General features: G+C 35.1%; 1 protein-coding gene across 1 annotated transcript in view; it reads right to left on the reverse strand.

Moving 5' to 3' along the window:
* Nucleotides 1-5,104: 5,104 nt before the first annotated feature.
* LOC149568828 (RNA polymerase III subunit RPC82 family protein) overlaps nucleotides 5,105-20,910 on the reverse strand; it is a 315,995-nt gene continuing 300,189 nt past the window's right edge. The window contains exon 14 of the mRNA XM_089821705.1: nucleotides 5,105-5,837. Within this exon, the coding sequence (XP_089677831.1) occupies nucleotides 5,661-5,837 (177 nt within the window). The 3' untranslated portion in view covers nucleotides 5,105-5,660. The remainder of the gene's footprint in view (nucleotides 5,838-20,910) is intronic.

The following is a 20,910-nucleotide window of genomic DNA, read 5'->3' on the forward strand; positions in this document are numbered from 1 at the left end:
AATAAGATCTTTTGCAAACTGTAAGTTGGGAACTAAAAGTGAATTAAGGATGTGTACCAAGTGGGGACATTATAGTGGTATTTGAGCATGATCTTCTTCTAGGGTAAATACAATTATAAACACTTTAATCAATAAAAGATCAAAATATTGAATACATATGACAATGAAGCTTAGAAAAAATGATTAGGTAAATGATGAATATAAGTTCATGATTACAAGTGATTCATAGTCAAGATGAGAGAGGTAGAGTAAATCCACTCGAGATAGGTAGATCCCAAGATGGGTAAGGACATGGGTTCTAATACCTTGAGGAAAGATTCCAAGATAGGCGAGGACATGGTTTCAAATACCTCGAGAAAAGATTTGAAGATGGGTAAGAAAATGATTCCAAAAACCTGAGGGAAAAGTCCAAGATGGGTGTGAACATGTAGTCCTTGTGTCTTGAGGGAGCCTACTCATAGATAGGTATCTAGTGCCCTGAGACATTGAGCTTTTCATCCTCTCAAGGAGGTAATGTATTAAACAAAAAGGACTTGAGCTTAATATGCTAACTTGTTCAATCTATTTCGTTAAATGAATCATCAAACTACAATAAAATATGTTGCAGATTTTGAAGAACAAACCATCTCTTTCAATTATAAAAGTATTAATCAAATTACGATCATTCAAACATTTCACCAACCTTGATATCATGAAATCTATCATTCAATCATCAAATATAAATCAATCACAAAATGCATGATACCAATTTATTATGTAATTCGTGGTTTTATTGTCAAACTTAATCTTTGGAATTGAACAAGTCATATAACAAAGCACAAAGGTTCATTAAGATCCAATGAATCAAGTAGAAATTGCAATTGCTTGAGGAAAAACAATTTCGGTAGGGTAGGGCTGTAATACCCCCTCCTTGAAATAAAATATAAATAATAAATAATAAAAAGAAAAAAATAAATAATAACTACCTTTTAAAAGGATGAAGACATATAAGTTAAATCTTCAAATACAATAATCTATTTAATTGATATCATCAAATATAGATAATACAACTATTATAATTATTAAATATTATTAATATCAAAAACACATAATATTAATCAAAACATATTTGACTGAACAACTAAATCTATCAATTATAGAAATGCCTAAATAGATATTCCTAAGCACATTAAAATAAATACCATTAGACCTAAATCACACATGACAAAGGGGCACGACTGACCATAAGGACAAATTCCCATGCTATAAAAGCAATCAACATCAAAAGAAATCAGGCATCGAGTAGGTTAGAAGAAATAATAAATCAAAATTCAAAATGCCATACCATATCCATTAACATACTGAAATTATATAGAAAAAGAGCGAATTAAAAATAGTTACAAAGAGATAAAGGACCATTTTGATGGTAGACATGAGGGAAAGAAAAGAGCAAAGGACATAAATATTTGACACACTAAATTTGTCTGCCAACATATGGAGAATACAATTATAGTCAAAGCATTAAGACCCGAGCAAAATAAAAGGGAAAAACACTACCACCTTGGAAGCAAATAAAAGGCCAAAAGAAAAGGAGGGATATTTCCCATTCAATAAAATAAAATAATGAATGAAAGATTTTAATAATGTCCACGAGGCCTGAGCAGGCTATGGGACTGCCTATAAACAACGAAACGTCTGGAACCTTAGCTCTTTTGAAATTATTTCCTGAGATTTGTTCTTTGACAGTGAATGTTGACCACTAAATTTGCTGACCTTTCAAGCTGCGGTTCCTCAAAAAGAGTAACTAGGTTGCCCGTTCCTAAAATATCCCTATATCTAGAGCGGATGTCATTGTAGGCAGGGCAGTCTAAGATCAAATGTTGTTCTCTCTTCACCATTCGTGTGCTACAAAATAGACAGAACCTCTCTTCCCATTCCTCTTTTGGAAGTATCCATCTCCCAGGCAGCAGAATTTAGGAAGATTATAATAGTATAAAAAGAGAATTAATTAAGGAAATGATTAAAATATGGAAAGGAATCCTTTGGTAAGGAATCAAACCCAGTAACAAGCAGCAATCTCAAGGATAAAAAGACAACAAAAGGATGCATACAGTCAACCAAACATTAAGGGGAATAAAATACAAGGAAAGCCGATAATAATAATAATAATAATAATAATAAGTGAATTTCCACCATGAAACATAGTATATATAAGAATATTGGGCATTAAAATTAAGTCTTTCAAAAAGGCATGAAAATTGAAAAAGAGCTTTGAGTAGCTAATTTAATTAGTAAGGAGTATTTTAAGGGAGGTGGTTGAGAAGTAATTTTTTTTAAAGATTCACCTTAGTTATATTGTTAATATTATGGGAAGAGAATAATATCAAATATACATTGTTTTTATTATTATTATTTCAAGAACTTATATACTGGGTGAACGTAGGGTGTGGAAAGAAAAGTTTATATTCTCAAAATTTAATTGAAATTTTTATAGGTTATTCACAAATATATACAAATAAGATCTTTTGCAAACCGTATGTTGGGAACTAAAAGTGAATTAAGGGTGTGTCCCAAGTGGGGACATTGCATCATGTTATCTCATAATGCTGAAAAATTGCTCTTCCACAAATAGACACTTCACATAAAAAAAGATAGGTAAAGATCCAGTGGACAAATCCATCAATAGAAGATCTTGTCACTCGTGAAGCAGCTTTACAGAGAAAGCAAAAGCAACATCAAGTAATTACCAAGTTCTCTCAAAAGATTATAAATATAAATTCTCAGGCATTGCAGACATTGATCTCTAGGCTAAAGGAATGTTGCATGGAACATCTATTATCTAAATGCGAGAAAGGTTCAATCCATGCTTCCATGCCAACATTGCATAATCAGCTAGTACAACTGTAGGTTCAATCCATGCTTCCATGAAAACATTGCATAATCAGCTAGTACAACTGAAGAAAATAGTTTTGTCTAAAGAAGATGAAGCAGAAGTAAGAACACAGGTACAAGAACTGGCAGAAAAGGATTGATCTGACCATCAAAATCTCAGTATAGTTGTTCTTGCTTCATAGTTCAAAACCATCTAGAGGTTAAAAGAGGTAAGGCTAGAATGGTAATCAACTATATTTCTTTAAATTCTATTACTGTAGATATCAAGTGGCCTTTTCCTGATAAGGAACAATTAATCCATAGAGCTGCAATGCGAAAGGTGTCTTCTACATTTGATTGCAAATCAGGATATCATCAAATTAAACTCCAGATAGAAGATGTTCATTAAACAACATTCTCCACCTGTATGGGTTTATATGAATGTTTAATCATGCCATTTGGATTAAAAAACGCTCCAACTCAATGTCAAATAAGCATGGATAAATTTTTTGCTCCATATATTGGTTTTATTGCTAACTATATTGATGATTTCTTAATATTCTCATCACAAAATCTCCACTACCTTAATGAAACCTAAAAAACCCATATGCAAGCCAAAATAACAGAAAATTGAATCTTAACTGACCAACTAGATAGGGTGAATATTTCACCACCAAAATTGGCTAACAGTGATGAGGGTCTGTCCTCAACCAACAAGAAGGGAGCTCTTTGAGTCTATTCCAGCAACATCCTCCTCAAGTTATCAATTCAGAACGTTCAAATGGGAACCCAAAATTCATATTTATAATGTGAAGGGACGAATTAGGGCAAACCACTTGAAATTTGAATTATTTTCTCACTTTATCTTTTAAAGAAAAATATAATCCCCTCTACTTGGCATCTCCTTCAGGGATAACAAAATATTTTTTTAAAAGACTTAAGTTTGTCTCCCCTTCCCTAAGTTTGGCATTTGGAGACACAATATGAACGCTTTATAGCAACAAGCAATGAGATAAAGTCACTTCATGAAAAACACTTAAATCGATAAAATAATATTCGTCCAACCTTACAACCCCAAGGCACCTCAAAATTGAAAGCACTTCAATTTGAACTGAGAGGAAGTAGGGGCTGAGACCAAGTGCCCAAACAGAACTTACTAAAATTAGTATAACTCTATTGGAAGACATTGAAACCACCTCTTGATCTCCCCACAGGAGACTGAGTCCCCAAAACTCTAGTTAGCCTAGGGAAACCTTACTATAGGCCTACAGGAAGTCCAAATTGACTAGGTGCAAAAAGGGGATTTTACATATAGATCCTCTGGCTCTTCCATTTTACTTACTTTTGGAGTTCATACTTGGAAGCACTCTTTATTGGGAGTTAATTTCTTGTGGAACATCTTGTGTCATCTCAAAGTAGGACTTATTTTTTCACCAAATTAGATCCATCATTATATTCCTTCAGCTTGTTCCTTTTGTTCTTGCTCTTAGTTGGGACGTCTCTCCTTTGGATAGGCTATCCTTTCGGATACACTTCTGGTTTTCCTATAGGTGCTAAAGCTACTCTTGATTTAGCCAAGACTAGCTTTGTAAGATGAATGTCCTTATTCAAAGCACTTACTTTAGGTATGATGAAAGCGAGAAGGCTTGGATAAGCTTTGTTTTTGTAAATATCATGATAACATGTTAATAAGAATACTGAGATTTTTATCCATTTGTTTCCTCAGTGATAGGTCTGTATGTAAATGTTATTAGTGAGTGTCATGACAGTATATCATTCCAGCTGTTTTAAACGAACAGGAAGGATTGTACCATACATAATACACACTTCAAGGTCCTCGGGGTCATTGGTCTCAAACTTCCATGGCAGAAATCTCCTGTAAAATATATATGATACTCCTTGCATTTTGTCCCAGCAGAAAGTGGACACAGTATCCACTTTCTATGCTAAATATAGTATGTTGATCTTTACCCCCCAAAATAATGGAGTTAGGTTAGTTGAAAGGTACTTGAATGCATGAATACACGACATCTTATTTGCACATACATTTTTTTATTAAAAGAACAAAATCTTATTATCTGTGATGCCTATACCTGTATTCTGAAACAGACATAGGCATCACGGATAGTAAGATTTTACTCTTTTAAACACTTCATAGTAAAGAAACAATTGTAAATTCACCTGGATTTAATGGTTAAAGAATGAGCTCACTAACAATTCAATGATTCCATAATTCATCTGATAGACAATCATAGATATGAAATACGATTTACATTGGGAGATACTAAAAATGATGTTGCATCATGCATAATACATAGCTACTGCTCCTCTTCTCGCTTTCTCTTATTTTTTGATGAATATGAAGCAGCATAAGGCATGCATGGGAGTTTGGACATGGTTGTGGGATGCATTATATTAGGATTTTTTTTTGGCTGTTTCAAATGTGGATTCGTTAAGTGAGGGACATTATGGCTTCCTGGAGAGGCCAGAGATGGCAGGAAGTCCCCAAAATACAAGAAAAGCCCAGAATTTTGAAAAGAATTGGACAGGGAAAGTACATCTCATCCAAGACTAGAAGTCCTCAGACATATCCAGGGAAGGAATCTCAGTAGAACACGGGGGCAAACTAATACCTAACCCTAGTTGATGAATTGACCAATTCCTATCTGTGCAAGGTAGGAATCCATAGAGATCATCATCGATATTAATGTAATAAAAAATGAAGAATATGCAGACAATGTAACCTTGGATCTTCTCTGCAAAGAGGAATCATATATCTGAGTCACTGCATGAATCACAATCAGACAGCTTTAGAAGTCATGGAACAACATGAGAGAATCATCAAGCTTCAGAAGAGAGGCTTCCAAAATTGTTGCAATCCGACGCATTTTATCCTTTTTTTCACGCTGACTTTTAGTTAATGTTACTTGTGATGTAGTTCCATCTGTGCCTTTTGACTGGTGCATTTGCTTCAAAAGATCTATTACCTGCACATGATAAAGACATGTGAATCTTAAAGCAACGTTAAAACAGTCAAAATCAAGTACTCGTTCAATTTAAAGTGACGATAAAACAGTCAAAATCAAATACTAGGATGTAATATAAACTCACTCACAAATGATACAATATTTGGGAAAACAAAGAACTTAAGTTTTCTAAGATCTAAAATAGACACAAATGAAACAAAGTGCTTATAATTCTGATCCACCGATAACAACAATTGATTGGACCAGAAACCAGTGCAACACCTAGATGAACAGGCTAAAGTGTTGTGATGACATTGATGGAAAATGCAACCAAAGAAAGAGCCATGTAACAACCACAACAACTTATAGAGAGGAAGAATGTGGTGCACTTCATAGCAACAAGGCATAAACCCTTCATTGTAAAGAAACAATTGTAAATTTACCTGGATTTAATGATAATGAGTAATGTGGCTACCAATTCCATTTTGATCTGGTTTCTCACCATGGCAATCTATATTTAATTTCCCTAACATGTTAACCTTTCTGCATTATAGAAATTAAAGCTTACATAGTGTGGCATACAATGAGAGAGATATCTGACACACTTCTTCCATGAATGTGCAGTTAGAAGTTTCCCAGCTCTTTACTCACCATTGCATCCATACACAGGCAAACACTAAATAGACAACTTTACCTCAATGTTATAGGGCATACTTTGAATATTAAACCCTGGGAACTTTTCAATTCCATTTTGCATATTTTAGAACAAATTGAGCAAGTCCTGTGCCCAAACATAGAGCATAGTTACCCCAGCAGTTCATAGAACTGTAGTCTGTAACATTAAGTCTACATATCATTGTTGTTTCTTATATCTGTAGCAGCATTCTTTGAAATATTCATGATGAAACAATCACAATTATTTTATAGGATAAAAGGTGAACAAAAAAATAAATGGACATCAATAAGCTTCACCGTAAAAGACGGTCCTATTGTTGTTACTCCCACATTCCAACTTTCTTTCCAGTATGGATCAAACAAGAGCTGGAAATGAAAAGGTTGTTGTAGTCAACATAGTATGCCTTTATTATGATTTGTTAATATGGTTGTATACAACTATGCATTAATTGTTTGTTGGTGTTCGGGTAGTTATAGGAGTCAATTGGACCACCGTTCTCAACCAAATAACTATTTAAATGAAGTGTGTTTGGTCAAGGAAAGAAGTTTGGTCATGGTTGGTCTACTCCTGCAATACTAATAACTTCATGTGTAAACAAAACTATATTTTACTACTCCATCTATTCATTGTTTTAAGAATTACTTTTATTAGAGAGAAAAGGAAACTTTTCGGTCCTGCTACCTTAAGAGCAATAAGGTCTAATAGAAGATATTCACACCCTAACACACTAATAAAGGCTGGAGGAAATCAAAATATGGTCAATACAAATGGATCAAGTGATTTTGAAGATAGGAAGAACAAAAATAACAATGAAGAATAATATAGGAGGTAGCCAAAGAGGTTCTGTCAATGCAAATCTAAAGCTGAAATCCATCCCAAACTATAAGTAAGAGTAGAAGTAAAAGCCAAAGCTGTTGTCAAGAAAAAAGATATCAAATCATTTTACCCATTATGAATAACCACACAAAGGGAGAGTGGGTGGAGATAGATACCTTCCATTACTTGAGAAGGCATAGGTTGATCTTGTAGACCAACATCAATATGAAGAAGAATCAACATACTCCAATGACAAAGAAGTAGATACATATGAGAGCAACCTTTGAACTATCAAAGAGTCGGTAATTAAAGAAGAATTTCAGCAAAAATTTAGTGTTAAAGATTAGGTCATACAAAAGAGAATGTAAAGAAAAACAATTGACCATACATTGAAATTGCAATACGTGTATAGGGTTTCCAAGTGACCAACAATCCCAAAAGAGCTAGTTTCAAGCACTTGATTAGCATCAAAGTAAATAAAATGGTCACTCGACCATCAGGCCCATGTGAGCATAGGCATAAGTTACCTAAGTTCACAAGCAATGAAGCAAAGGATCTTGTAAGGCATTATTAGACTTGTGACACAATTTGCACAACAAATAGCCAACACAATAGAGCATGTTGTCTATGATCTTTTAATGCAACCCTAAGAGGCATGGCTAATGATAGGTATTTATAGATTGTGCCATCCTCTAGAAATACATGGGAGAGATTAGAAAAACATTCGAAGAAGAATTCAAATTGCTTTGAGTTGTGTTAGTTGTGGTTTATGAGCCCTCTTTTTTGAAACTTCCCATTTTGCAAGTCCTAAGTTGCTCGATCGCTACCTTCTTCAAAATCCTAACCCATAGTGTTGCTTCATCATGAGTTCCATAAATCCTGCACACTGTGACTTTTCTTTGAATGCTTCCATGTACCATGACCAAGTGGCATAGTCGCACAGTCACCCACCTTCATAAGTTGATAACTTCCGATTAAAGATTTGAAACTTCAAAAGGCAAGTGCCTGCCAGGTGGTGTGTTTTCCAAGGTGTGGTCAACACAATATTGCTTTGCATTAAATAAGGCGATCCTGTCGTAATCTCTCAAATGGGACATGCTTTTCGAACTTGGTGAAAAATAAGTCTTGTCTTGAGGTGACAAAGTACAAAATTTAAATTTCTCATGCACCAACCTTATTAATAAGCTGATTGAAGTTGTTATAAATAAACTATAAAATTCATTCCTTGGCTATCTTGTTCCCTAACGGTCATCTTGCACGTTACGGCAGCTGAAAATTCTCTCTTGCCAAGATGGGAATTCTTTTTCTAGAGGGATACAATAATGAGGAGCCCAAACCTATGCTTCAGCCTGGCCTTATAGAAGTAGAAACAAAACAATTTGATATCATCTCCAGCATGTTCACTGCTGACTGGGATTTGAGAACCAGTCACGCCTGTTATGAGAGTGACATTTTCAAGTTGGAGGGCGAAAGGTATCGTGCTGAATTTGGTTTTATCAAGGCTGAGGTAGAAGAGGAAAGAGCTCTAGACTTCATGGTGGATCTCCTAAATCTCTTGCATGCAAACAGGAGGAAGAGGAAGAAGTTGAAGATGAAGAAAACACGGAAGTGGACCCAGAAGGACTATAGAGCATTAATTTTCTTGATAATAAAAACTGAACCGCTTCCATTTCTTTTGTAACCATCATTGTTGAAAGGGGTACTTAGTGTTATAAAAGCATACTTCTTGTAAATAGAAAGGCAGGAAAAATATATAGAAAGGCACAATTTTGGCTTTATCTGTTATGTAAAAATACCGTATTCTTTTTAGCTTTTTCATATGAATGCATATAAAAACTTTGTGTTTCCATTCTTTGGGCCCTTGTTTCTATGCTTCTTGTGAATTGCATTAAGATAATTTACAAGGTTACGTGTTAATCATCTTTGAATAACATCTATGAGCACTTTAAGGCTTATTTCCTCTATTCGTACTATGGGATGCTTTATGTAAATGAAGTTTGTTCCATTTATATTCATTATCTGTTTGAGTGACATTAAAGTTTATTTGCTTTACATGCATGTTTGTTTCCTTCCTTCACTTTCTGGTTAAAAGCATATCAATTTTCCATTCATTGCATATCTTACACAAGGGAATTGTATTGCTAAAAGTCATAGATGGCTGTGGTGTAATTGTGCCTCCCATTTGTCTATGGTGAGCGTTCAGTTACATTCTTTTGGGGTTTGTGGAGTCATTTAAATATTTGGACTTAAGGTAACAAAACTGGTGCAGAGCACCAATCAAATAATCAATAAAAAGATGTAGAAGTAATAGGAGGATAGCAAATGGTAGGTAAAATGTCTCATATGTCTTGAAAATATAAAAATGTAAAAGCAAGGTATCCATTGGTGCATTATAAACCTTGGATCACCATAAGATTTCAAGCATTTTTCAATAATGTTGGTTAGAATAGAGTTATATAGACTTAATAAGTCATTTCATACTTGTCCAAACTGATCAAAAGGTCTTAGAGAGCAATTAGATGGAAAATATAAAAGTTGTCAATTTTGCACTAATGAAAAGATGCAATTTTGATGCAACTTTTCAAAAAAGTGGTTGTAACCAGCCTTGTTCTGTTGTGACCGTTGGGGAAGGCCTATTTAAACATTTTGAACATCTCTCAGGACAGAGAAGGACATATTGTAATGATTTGGAGTTTTGGAGAGCAATAAAACTGAGTTTTACTTGTAATTCTGTTGTTTCTTGAGTTTGTACGGACCTGTACAGATTGGCAAGACTGATCAAAGTACATGATTTGATAGAGGGATGAATTAGGTCACTAAGGCATTTGGTTTCATATTGATTTGATACCTCTATCAAAAGTTACATCAGTTTTTGTCCAGACAGCATCTAAACCAAGATGTGGGCCTAATTGGAGTGAGTAACCAACATGTGGGCCTAACTTGCCTTTCCACGGATGGAATTCAATGGCCATTTGAGAAAAGCAACTTGGGATGTTGTACTAATAGATTCCAGAGTTTGGAGGTTGGACTCAGTGGGTTGCTATTTTTCCTAATCAGCCCTAGGTCAAATACCTCTATGTATTTGACCCAAGGAAATGCAGCAGCAAGCATTTGAAGGATCAAACAATGTCAGTAGGACATGAAATGTGGTAATTGGTGTTAATTAGTGTCGAGGAACATATCCAAGGGGTTAGATTGGTTCTATGCATCCATTTTCCTATACTTGCTTTGTAAACCAAGCCTAATTAGGCCTAATTAGGTCTGTGTACAAGGTAAGGGTTAGGAAGTGCCAAAGTAGGGTCAAGCCTTGATCTCTTGGATTCTGAAATAAGATCAAAAAAGGGTATTTGAAACTATAGTTTGCTGGAAGTTTTGGAAGTTAGGTAGGAAAAACTAATTAGGAAGGCCTAATTGACCTACTACCCAAAATTGGGTTTGGAGCATTGTAAGAAGTTGGGAATCAAACCAGTTGTTGAAACACCCTACTTGAGTGCCTAAGTCATCATTCTAGGTGATTGGGAGAGTTGGTGAGAAGTCCAAAAGGAAATTCCATCAAGTAGCAACTTTGAGAGCTAGAGTTTGCAAGACCCAAAAGGTGTCAAACTTGAGAACCTTGCCTAGGTTGGGGAGAAGTGTGGAAGTAGGGATTGTTGAGGGGGTTGAACTAGAGACCCTAGAAGCCATCTAATACAAGAGGAAACCTTAGTCCTCTTTTGGAGAAGTGGGTGAGGGATAACAAGGAAACCACTTTTCTTGTTGTGCTCTCTGCATCAAAAACATTCATCAACAAGCTGATAATGAAATCATAGAAGAAATCTACAACACAAGGTTAGCATGATGCTATAGAAGATTATAATGACAACCTCGAAGAAATGCTTATAAAATTAGATAAAAGAATTGAACAATGATTTAAATAAAAGATGGTTTACTGAAGATCTTATTCCTTCATCAAGAACAAATAAAGTTATACCATTCATCATACACAAAAATGTACAAAACAAGGATGGGAATAGAAAGCTAAAAATAAAAAATCTTGTTAGCCAAAATAAAACATATGAAGGTGAGTGATTGGAAGTAGCAACAATGAATTAGGAACAATACAGGTACTCACAATATATTTTGAATGATGAAGAAATTGAAGAAAGAACAATAAAGAACCTAATGAACTATGGCATACTAATTGCAAAAAATGAAGATAACACCTAAGTTAATTATCCTGGAAAATTTCTTTGTAAAATTTATTATCGGCCATTTAATAAAAGAGTGTCCCATATAATCTAAAGAGTAGAAGTACACAAGCTTTTCACACAAGAAGCAATATCAAGGTCTAAAGATGTTGAATGTAAAAGGAATTTTGAAATTGCAGTGAATTGTGGAAAATGAAGCAAATTCTTTTTATGGCATGTTTCATTTGCTAATGGACTATGATACATTTCCATTGAATTATAGCTTTATAAATGTTGTTGAGATCATAAAGAGGCAAAAGGATTGTGCGATGACAAGAAACCAATGAAGATAACCTTGAAAAGCGACACAACCTATTTATTGAGAGCAATTTATGGTTTGCAAAACTTGGCTTTAGTGGTTCAAATAGAGACTAGTGTTTTTTGTTTTATCCATAAGTTAGGCATAAGGGGGTTGTAACACATATAACTTAACACAATAAGGAAAGTGTATGCCCTAAATAAAGGGCACAAAAGAGAAACTACTATAATAGAAGGCCTTAGCTGAGGTGGTAGTTTCTAAGGTAAATCTGAGATACAATTGAGGACACAAAAGAGAAGACCTCGACTGTTATGAACAATACAAAAGAGAAACTACTATAGTCAGCCCTTCGATGAATTATTCCTTCTAGATTATCTCAACTCTATATTTATAGGACCCAATGCTTTGACACCAATTGTTAAGAAGTAAAATTCACACGCAATTGAAGAGGGGGAGAGGTTGAATCAGTTGCAACCAAATCTAATTAAAACCAAACTTACAAATTTGATCTCCAATAATTAAAATAATGATGCACAACAATAAGAAACCATACACCATAACACAATGATTTGTTGGCTACGAAAACCCTTGATCAGAGGGAAATTCCCGGTGGGGATGGTACCCACAGGATAGTGTACAAATATATAAGTTCCTTGTGAAAGGATGTGATCCAAATACAATGCATTTAGTACAACAATCCCCGTTAGAGGAAAAATCCTCATTAGGAGACCTTGAACTTTGTTAGAAGGTTCCAACCTTGATAAAGACTCATAGGAAACAAATAGACACATTGCCCAAATTCTCTAACAGATGTGAAAGAAAAACCTTCAGGCTAACAAATTCAAAATCATGAATAGACTGAGTTGCAACTTACTTGCCAAAATAATTCCTTTGAAGCTCGCCTCAATTATCCAACATAATCATTGCTCTACTCTGATTGTCCAACATAGAAGCTCACATCCACATCAATTGATCACATAGCATAGATGATGATTCACAACCAAAGAAAATATCTTCCCTTTATAACCTTACAAGTAATTAATTAGATCATCTTGTCAAAGCTTCCCCAATGTACATTTAATTATATAGGTCCATGCTAAGGCATGCCACCTTCATAAGCATCATTAAAAAATTTACAATAAAGTTCCCACACATTACAACAAAGATATTACATTTTAAAATGATAAAAATGTATGCTTCCTCAACATTGTTGGCTGCAAGTAATATATACTACGCATTACGCAACAACGACCATTTTAGAATATCCTAAATGCTTCTCAATCTACGACCAATTGTCTCTGCCATTATTCCCTGTACATTGGTTTGCTACTGTCTTCACCAAACTAACTGTAACTCATCCAAAACATAAGACTCAACAAACATAGACATGATGTCTATACTCATTGTGCTACACAAATCGAATCTCACATAACATATCCTGTCATATACCAACTTAGTTATACTAATAACCAACCTGCGATATATAGAATTTGTGTTTGTCATATCACACAAACATATGTTCTCATCTATGCGAAAGCTAGTCATCAATACATCAAAGCAATACATCCAAGTGCCTACAAAGGCCTCAATTCCTAACAGATCATGATCAGATTTGAAGGTATTAAAGTTTCCATTTTAAAAATTACTCAAAACTTTCAAATTCAATTTTGAAGGCTTTAGAGGCTATGAAATGGGCTTGAAATCTTGCTAAATAACTTAGAAGGTAATAGAGAACATCAGGATATTTCTAGCTCTTCAAGTGGTTCATCAATCATACACCCAATTCAAAAGTTACGGCCTTTGGAGGTTAGCCATCCTTAAAAAGGAAATGTGAAAATGTGTTGAACACATAAATGAACTATGAAAGAGACTTACATGTGTTGGTGTTTGTATTGACACATCATATGGCATCTTTATTTAGAGACAAGATGGACCCAACTTTATGAGTGTTTTTTAGCCCACGATTTTGTGATACAGCTTGACGATTTCCTATATTGTATCTCTAATATATTAGGTGCATGAGATGGAGGGTGTGTGTAAGAGTCTTATAACTATTCAGTTACCTTTGCATCTCTGGTTGGTGATACTCCTAAGAGAAGCTTGCTCATATATTTCTTTTTCCAGTACTATACTAGCAACTGGGCCCCCACTTTTGAATGACATAAACCTACCCAAGAGCGGTAAGTCTACACAACCCAGCTCGACTCAGGGCATAATGAATGCTTCACCCCCCATGCTCCCACCCCGTGTGTAGCCATCAGGATGGGTACGATATAAATGCAGCTCACCCCCCTTTGCTACACTCAGCAAAGAACCTACCTCATTTTTTTTATAGTGAGAGATACCTTCGAAAGGCTCGGCTCTATTTGATTTTCTTTTGCTATATTAGTCGTCCCCAACCTGCGCTACTATGGCAATAAGTAGGCTCGAGTCCAATATAGGGCCCATATATAGACAAGGGACCGACTAAACCATATACAGTCTTTACTGGAGGCCAAGGGAGAGTTGGTCTGTTGAGGCCCCCCTATCTCTATCTCGTAGTGATTGATTTCCCCATATATGATAGGGCCCTAAATCCATATTTAGCGTGAGTGATTCATGTTAAGTATACAAGAGATCTAGTGTTTTTCTAATTATTATAAATATCTCAAATAGATTTTACACTACCCTCTCATAGATTATTGTAAGAAGTTGTTTTTCTACTTACTTCCCTACAAGTGGCATTAGGCTGAATCCCCTTTGGATTCAATTGTGGGTTGTTGAGTTTCCTAAGCTATTCCAGCTTTCAGTAGGAGCTTTTGTAGATGATACATGTAATCTTACTGTATGATTTTTTAAATGGCTAATTCATCAAGGAGAATAAATGTGGACAAATTCTCTAGAACCAATTTTATAATGTGGAAGATGAAGATGGATGATTTACTCAAAGATTGTGATCTATAGAAGAATGTTGATGTGATTGTTTTGAGATCTATAGATCCAAATGAAGTTGCTAAATATGATGTTGTGGATTGTAAGGCCAATGGACTACTCAAGTTGTGCCATGCAAACTCTATTTTAATCAATGTCAATGAAGAGTCCTTTGCAAGGACTATTTGGAAGAAGCTTGGTGAAATGTATCAAGAAAGATCTTTAGTAAATAAGACTTTCTCGAGGAAGAAACCATATTCCTTGAGAATGTAGGGTGGACAAACTCTAGACCACTTGGAAGCATTCAATAGGTTAGTGGCTAGGTTGCCATTTGTTAGTGTCAAGATGGATAAGGAGAAATGTTACATCTTGCTTTGCTCTTTGCCTAATTCATCGGATTCTCTTTTGATGGCCACTGGTAGCAATTTTATTGTTTTGAGGATGGAAGATGTGGTGTGTTCTTTTCCTTTTGAAGGGAGGTGCTATGGTGATTGCTAAAGGTGTCAAAATTAACACTTTGCATAAGCTGGATGAATAAATTAGCTAGTGTAATAGTACTTTTATGAAGACTAAACTATGGATGTTTCATTGGAAAATGTGATGGTTTCACCTTCAACAAATGATCGTAGATTCTAGGTATTTAAGAGCTTTTTTTGTTACATCCCAAATTTTGCCTAATTTTAAATGCTCATATAGCCGTTGAGTTTTGAAGTAAAGTAGGTTGACAGTTAAAATTAGTTATGATCATGTGAAATGATAAGATGGTTAGTCGTTATGATGCTATTATATTATTATCTTGAAATATTGGAAAGTTAGTTATTCATTCATGGGGAGTAAAATGGTAGTTAGCCATTTTAATGTTTTATGAACCATAACTCATTATACTGGTTATTATTATTTGAGGAATATCATATTATCATGGAGAACTTATTTTCTTATAGGAGTACGTACAAGGGGGAGAAGCATTGCTAGAGAGGAATTGTGCAGGGGACACCACTTCACCTATGAGTCAACAGGTATGAATTCTAACCACCAAGGCTAAGGGGTACGAAGTCACTGAAAGTGCATTATTAAAAAGAAATCATTGAACATTGAACTAATGTGTTACCTTATGAATTTGATGATCTTAGAGCTTTATGTGATATTCCCACGCCTTAATACAATAATACATATTATTATTATCTATGTATGCTTGCATATACACACACACATATATGTATGTATGCGTGAATTAGAATAAGACATATGTATATCGCCACACATAATATAAGATGTATATGTTAAATACATTGTTATAATATCATGCATATCTATCTATCTACACACACACACACACAGATATATACATGTGTACATACATACACAAGTATAGGTAGGTGGTGTATGATATTATTAGATTAAGGTAATTAGCATGGGATAATATTATTTTTTTGGCAATAGTTTATCATTCTCATTTTATCGGCCTTACGCTATTTTTTGATGGCACATTAATATTTTTGCCACATTGAACCGATGGCCTTGTATCTTGTAACTCCTTGCCATATTCATTTTTATCGTGTGAAAGCCCATTTAGATATAGCATTCTTACCTCCAGTAATAAGTTACCACCTGTGATTAGAATCACCTCTCATTCTTGTTTCTCATTCTTACTCTCAATTCTTTCATTGCATTCATCCTTATGAGTTCAACCCTTTATTCAGCAACATAACTTTCACTATTACCAATCTTCATTAGATAGCGATTCCGCCATTTCCTAGCATTGCTTCAATCATAGTCCATACTTCAGTGCCAAGCTTCCAGCACCAAAATGGAATAAGTCGAGTGATACCTCGCTTTTTTATAGCATTTAGAGATCGTGCATTTCCAGCGTAGCTCAAGATCATTCAAGCCATTTGCAAAGGACGACTTCCAGTTAGGTCATGAAATCACCACTGTTAAACTTCATGTTTTATTTTTATTAAAATGATATAGTGGGGCATAACTTAAGTCAGCTCGGCAAGCTTAAGTGATGTTGTTGGAATCTATCAAGATATGATCCTATGTTCTCTTCCTTTATGTGTATATCATAAGAATGCTCCATAGTTATGGCAATTCTTTTCTAAGAAATTCTCCTTTGAAATCATGAATGACTGGGTGCGACTTATACAAGGATATCTGAAATATATCCCCTAAGATAAGAAAACTGCACCTTGCGAATCAAAAATAGATACTTTTTTTTAGAATTCAAGTTATCTTTTATTTCTAAAGCCAGAAAGGTAGATGTATTGGCTGTGAATATTAATTCTTAAACATTCAGGTTTTCTTTTATAATGCCAAGGCCAGTTCGGCAGATACATTGGATGTGATTACAAATGTCCATACATCCACACAGTGAATCATCAAGAAAGACCAGCATGGTCAAGTTGAAGGGTGTGAAATGACAATCATTGGACTATGGTTTATTCCTGCATGATAAAAGAAAAGAACCATCAGTAACTTAAGCAAGTAATATGAAATGTTTAAAACCCGTGTCAGCTCATGATAGTTCTTAGAATAGTCTTGTTGTCAAGTAGAGCGGTGGGTGATCATATACATGGTGCCCTCACAAATCCTTGGCCAAGGTAGGTTAGTGGCATGCTTGCTGCTCTGATCACTCGAGGTCAAGGTTGCTAACAATTAGCTAATAGGTGTATGGAATATAGCCTAAGCCTAGCTGGCTGTTTTTGACGCTCTAACACTGCGATGCTCAGTGGCTGAACAATGGTGTCTCAAGCCTATTTCCCAGGGTAGGGAGGGCCTTTCTTAGTAGAGATTGCGTGGGGATACTTAAGGGTTTGTGTTTGGGAGGTTAAGCAAATGGCAATGCTTCTCCTATCCTCCAGTAGCCAAAGCTTGCACAATTCAAGGTCAAAGTCTATTTGCAAAACCCTTGAAATTCGGGCACTTGACGTTATATCTATGTTCAGCATTTTCAGTTATGTTTTATGGTTAAACAATATGGTTAGTTTCTCTTTATTTGGATTAAAAGCAGTTAATCAGTTATTTCTTTACTTGATTATGTATAAATGGAAATGAAACAATAACCATGCATAGGTAGTTATAACTGTCTTTCATATCACCTTGAAAAGAAATGCTATTTTAGATATTTCCAATTCATTACATTAGTATGGAGCTTTAGCATGTTAAATTTTTCTTCTAAATCAAAGATACCTACAAATAAGACAAAGTTATGGTACAAGAGACCTGGCTATATTAGAGAAGGGTCTAAGGAACCTGAAAAAGAAAAACCTTACTGAAAGTTTGACTGATTGTAATCTTGATTTTGATTTATGTAAGCATTGCAATGGAAAAGAAAACCATGTTGAGTTCCACTCTAGTTCTCATTAATCTTGTGGTGTGTTAGATCTCATTAATTCTAATGTGTTTGGTCCTATAGATGTCCCTTTGATTGCAAAATTCAAATATTATGTCTCATTTAATGATAATTATAGTAGGATACAAGTATTTTTTGTAAAGAGAAAATCAGATGTTTTCAATCATTTTAAATAATTTCAAGCGAAGGTTGAATTCTAAATTGGAAGGAAAATAAAATGTGAGGACTAAATGTGGTGGTGAAGTTTGCTGTACTAAGTTTGATTAGATTCTGTAAAGATTGTGGCATTTATAGGCAGAAGACAACTCCATATTCTCCACAACAGAATGTGAGGACTAATAGTGGTGGTGAATTTTTCTCTAATGATTTTGATAGATTCTGTAAAGATTGTGGCATTTATAGGTAGAAGACAACTCCATATTCTCCACATCTCCACATCTCTATATTCTCCACAACAAAATGGAGTTGCAAAAAGAGTGAATAGGACATTGATAGAGAAGGCTAGGAGTATTCAAAGTTTAGTGGCTGAGGAAGTCCAAAGTTCAAAATGATAAAGTATCTCCTTTATGGAGACATACCACAAGAATTTTGCAGGGTCTTAGAGGTGAGGGATTTATTTAGAAATGTAGTTTTGTAATGTAGAATATACTACCTCTTATAATCGAGTGAGACTTCATTTTATGGGCTTATTGAGACCTATTCACACATCACATCATGAATGGAGACCCCCTCTTTGACTTGGTCACTTGCCCGTTTTTGGCTTCTATTTTCTTGGTACCTTTGGCGTTGGTCTCCTAAGTTCTTTCCAGTTCAATTGAGAAATGCTTGATTTCACTATGTATTGAGACAAGATTGGCCCCAATCTATTAAAAAAAATTGGTTTTGAAATATTTCCTAACTAGAGACTACAAATTTGAGTTCTAAAGAAGAATCAAGGTTAACCAAAAGTGTGATCAAAAGAACCTAGGATGTACTCTCTTCAAATGGTAAATCGGTCAAGAAGGCATCTCTTGAGAAGGTGGAAGACACATGAAAATGGTTAAGTTCAACATTATCTCTCTAACGACACCCGAAAAGATAGGTTGTGGAAGATCAAATGGAAGATGCTCAACTTCACCTTTGGAATGGTATCTAGAAGAAAAAAGGGTTAAGTCAATATGGAATTTTGTATAATAATGTTGAATGGAAGAAATTTTTGTCCGAGTGACTAAGTATGGATCAAAGGGCATCAAAAGGGGTTTATAAGGATATGGTCAAAGAAGATCCCTTGACCAAGATCAATCTACCAATGTCAAGGATTTCATTAAAGGTTTGAAATTGCATTACCTCGTCTAAGTTGCGCTCATCAAACCTAGAGCAATGATGTCATTAAATATATGAAAGAAAGTACACCTTCCAACACAAGTCTAAAAGCACAAAAGAAAGTTTTCCCAAGTACAAATTTATACCTAACAAATGTAATGTCCCCATTTTTAGTAGATTCCTGTAGTTGGCTTGGTCAGTTCACCATTGAGATGCTTGTGAGCTGATAGTCAGATTTGAGGGTCTCAGTTGTGGGGTTATAGGCTTTTCAACAGCCTATAGTGTTTTGGCTCCATTTGAGAGACTTCCTATTTATAGTAAGTCGAATTGTTGGTTCCGATGAGCTTAGTTGAGTTAGAGGAGTTGGGTGATGCTCTCAGGTTTATTTCGAGCTTCCGGTTTGGGCTCTAAGAATTTTGGAGGGAGCATTTATTTATAGTAAGTCACCCTGTCGAGTTCATTCATCCTCTTTCATCATCATGATCACTTTGGTGTTGTCAGATTTCAATTCTAATGCCTCTTCGGTTGTTTTCGCAAGACAGGTGATTTATTATTATTCATCTAATGTCATGTCCCCTTTCTAAGGACATAACTCTAACAGAGAATTTGCCTATCATCGACTCTCGTAGGCAAATGATTTTGGAAAGAGAGTCATTTTATTTCCAGATGATTACTTTTTTTTTTGCTCTCGGAGAATAATAATGCAGTAAGTGGGGCCTACTTGTTCTAATATTAAATTAAGGTTGTACTTTAACTTTATAAAGTTATTAATTTAATTTTATAAAGTTTAATAATAAAAGTACATTATAAAAGATGATTCCGGAAAACTTCTAGTAACTTCTCAACCAAGTGAATAAATAGAGGACATGAGGCACCCATTTGAACAAGCGATTTTGTGGATTTTACTTCTTCTTCAGTTGGAACAATTTGTAGTCATTTGGTCTGCAAATTCTCAATTTATCTTTGGGAACGAAAACTCCCTTAGGTAAGCAATTTTGAGGTTGTGAGATATCATCCGAATTATTGCAAAATAGGAGGAGACGTTACAGTCACCTCGTCAAGGCAGAAATTATGTGGCTCAAAGCCAAATTTTATGATTTGTTGATATTGGAGGAGATAGCTTACTATTGCCGAATTGGGGAAATACATTTGTGATCACTAGTCTCCAAATCTGGTCGAAGTGGCAGCCAAATTTGTCATATGAACTTTCTTGAAACCATACGGCTCTGTTCTCATCAGCGGTAGCAGACTGCAGCAGGCTTGAAACTAAGTTAAAACAATATATATATCACCTGCAGTCGGCATCAGATGCAAATGATAGAGGGCGGAATAGGGAGAGGAAGCGGATAGAATAAACTTAAACCCGTCCATCGGCATCACTCGGGATTGGGAGGAACTGGGCGTAAGAAGCGATTTTCTATTTTAATTCCAACGACTTCCTTCAACGCATGTGAATATCGCTGGCAAACGTGTGGAGTAAATAGCCGTAGGAAACAAGGGAAAGGGTCTGAACCAGATGCGACTTCATTGAACAAGACGCGGGTTTGAACCAG

Source organism: Cupressus sempervirens, chromosome 3, assembly GCF_028749045.1.
Source record: "Cupressus sempervirens isolate cs-2001-9-10 chromosome 3, ASM2874904v1, whole genome shotgun sequence".
Taxonomy (NCBI): Eukaryota; Viridiplantae; Streptophyta; class Pinopsida; order Cupressales; family Cupressaceae; genus Cupressus; species Cupressus sempervirens.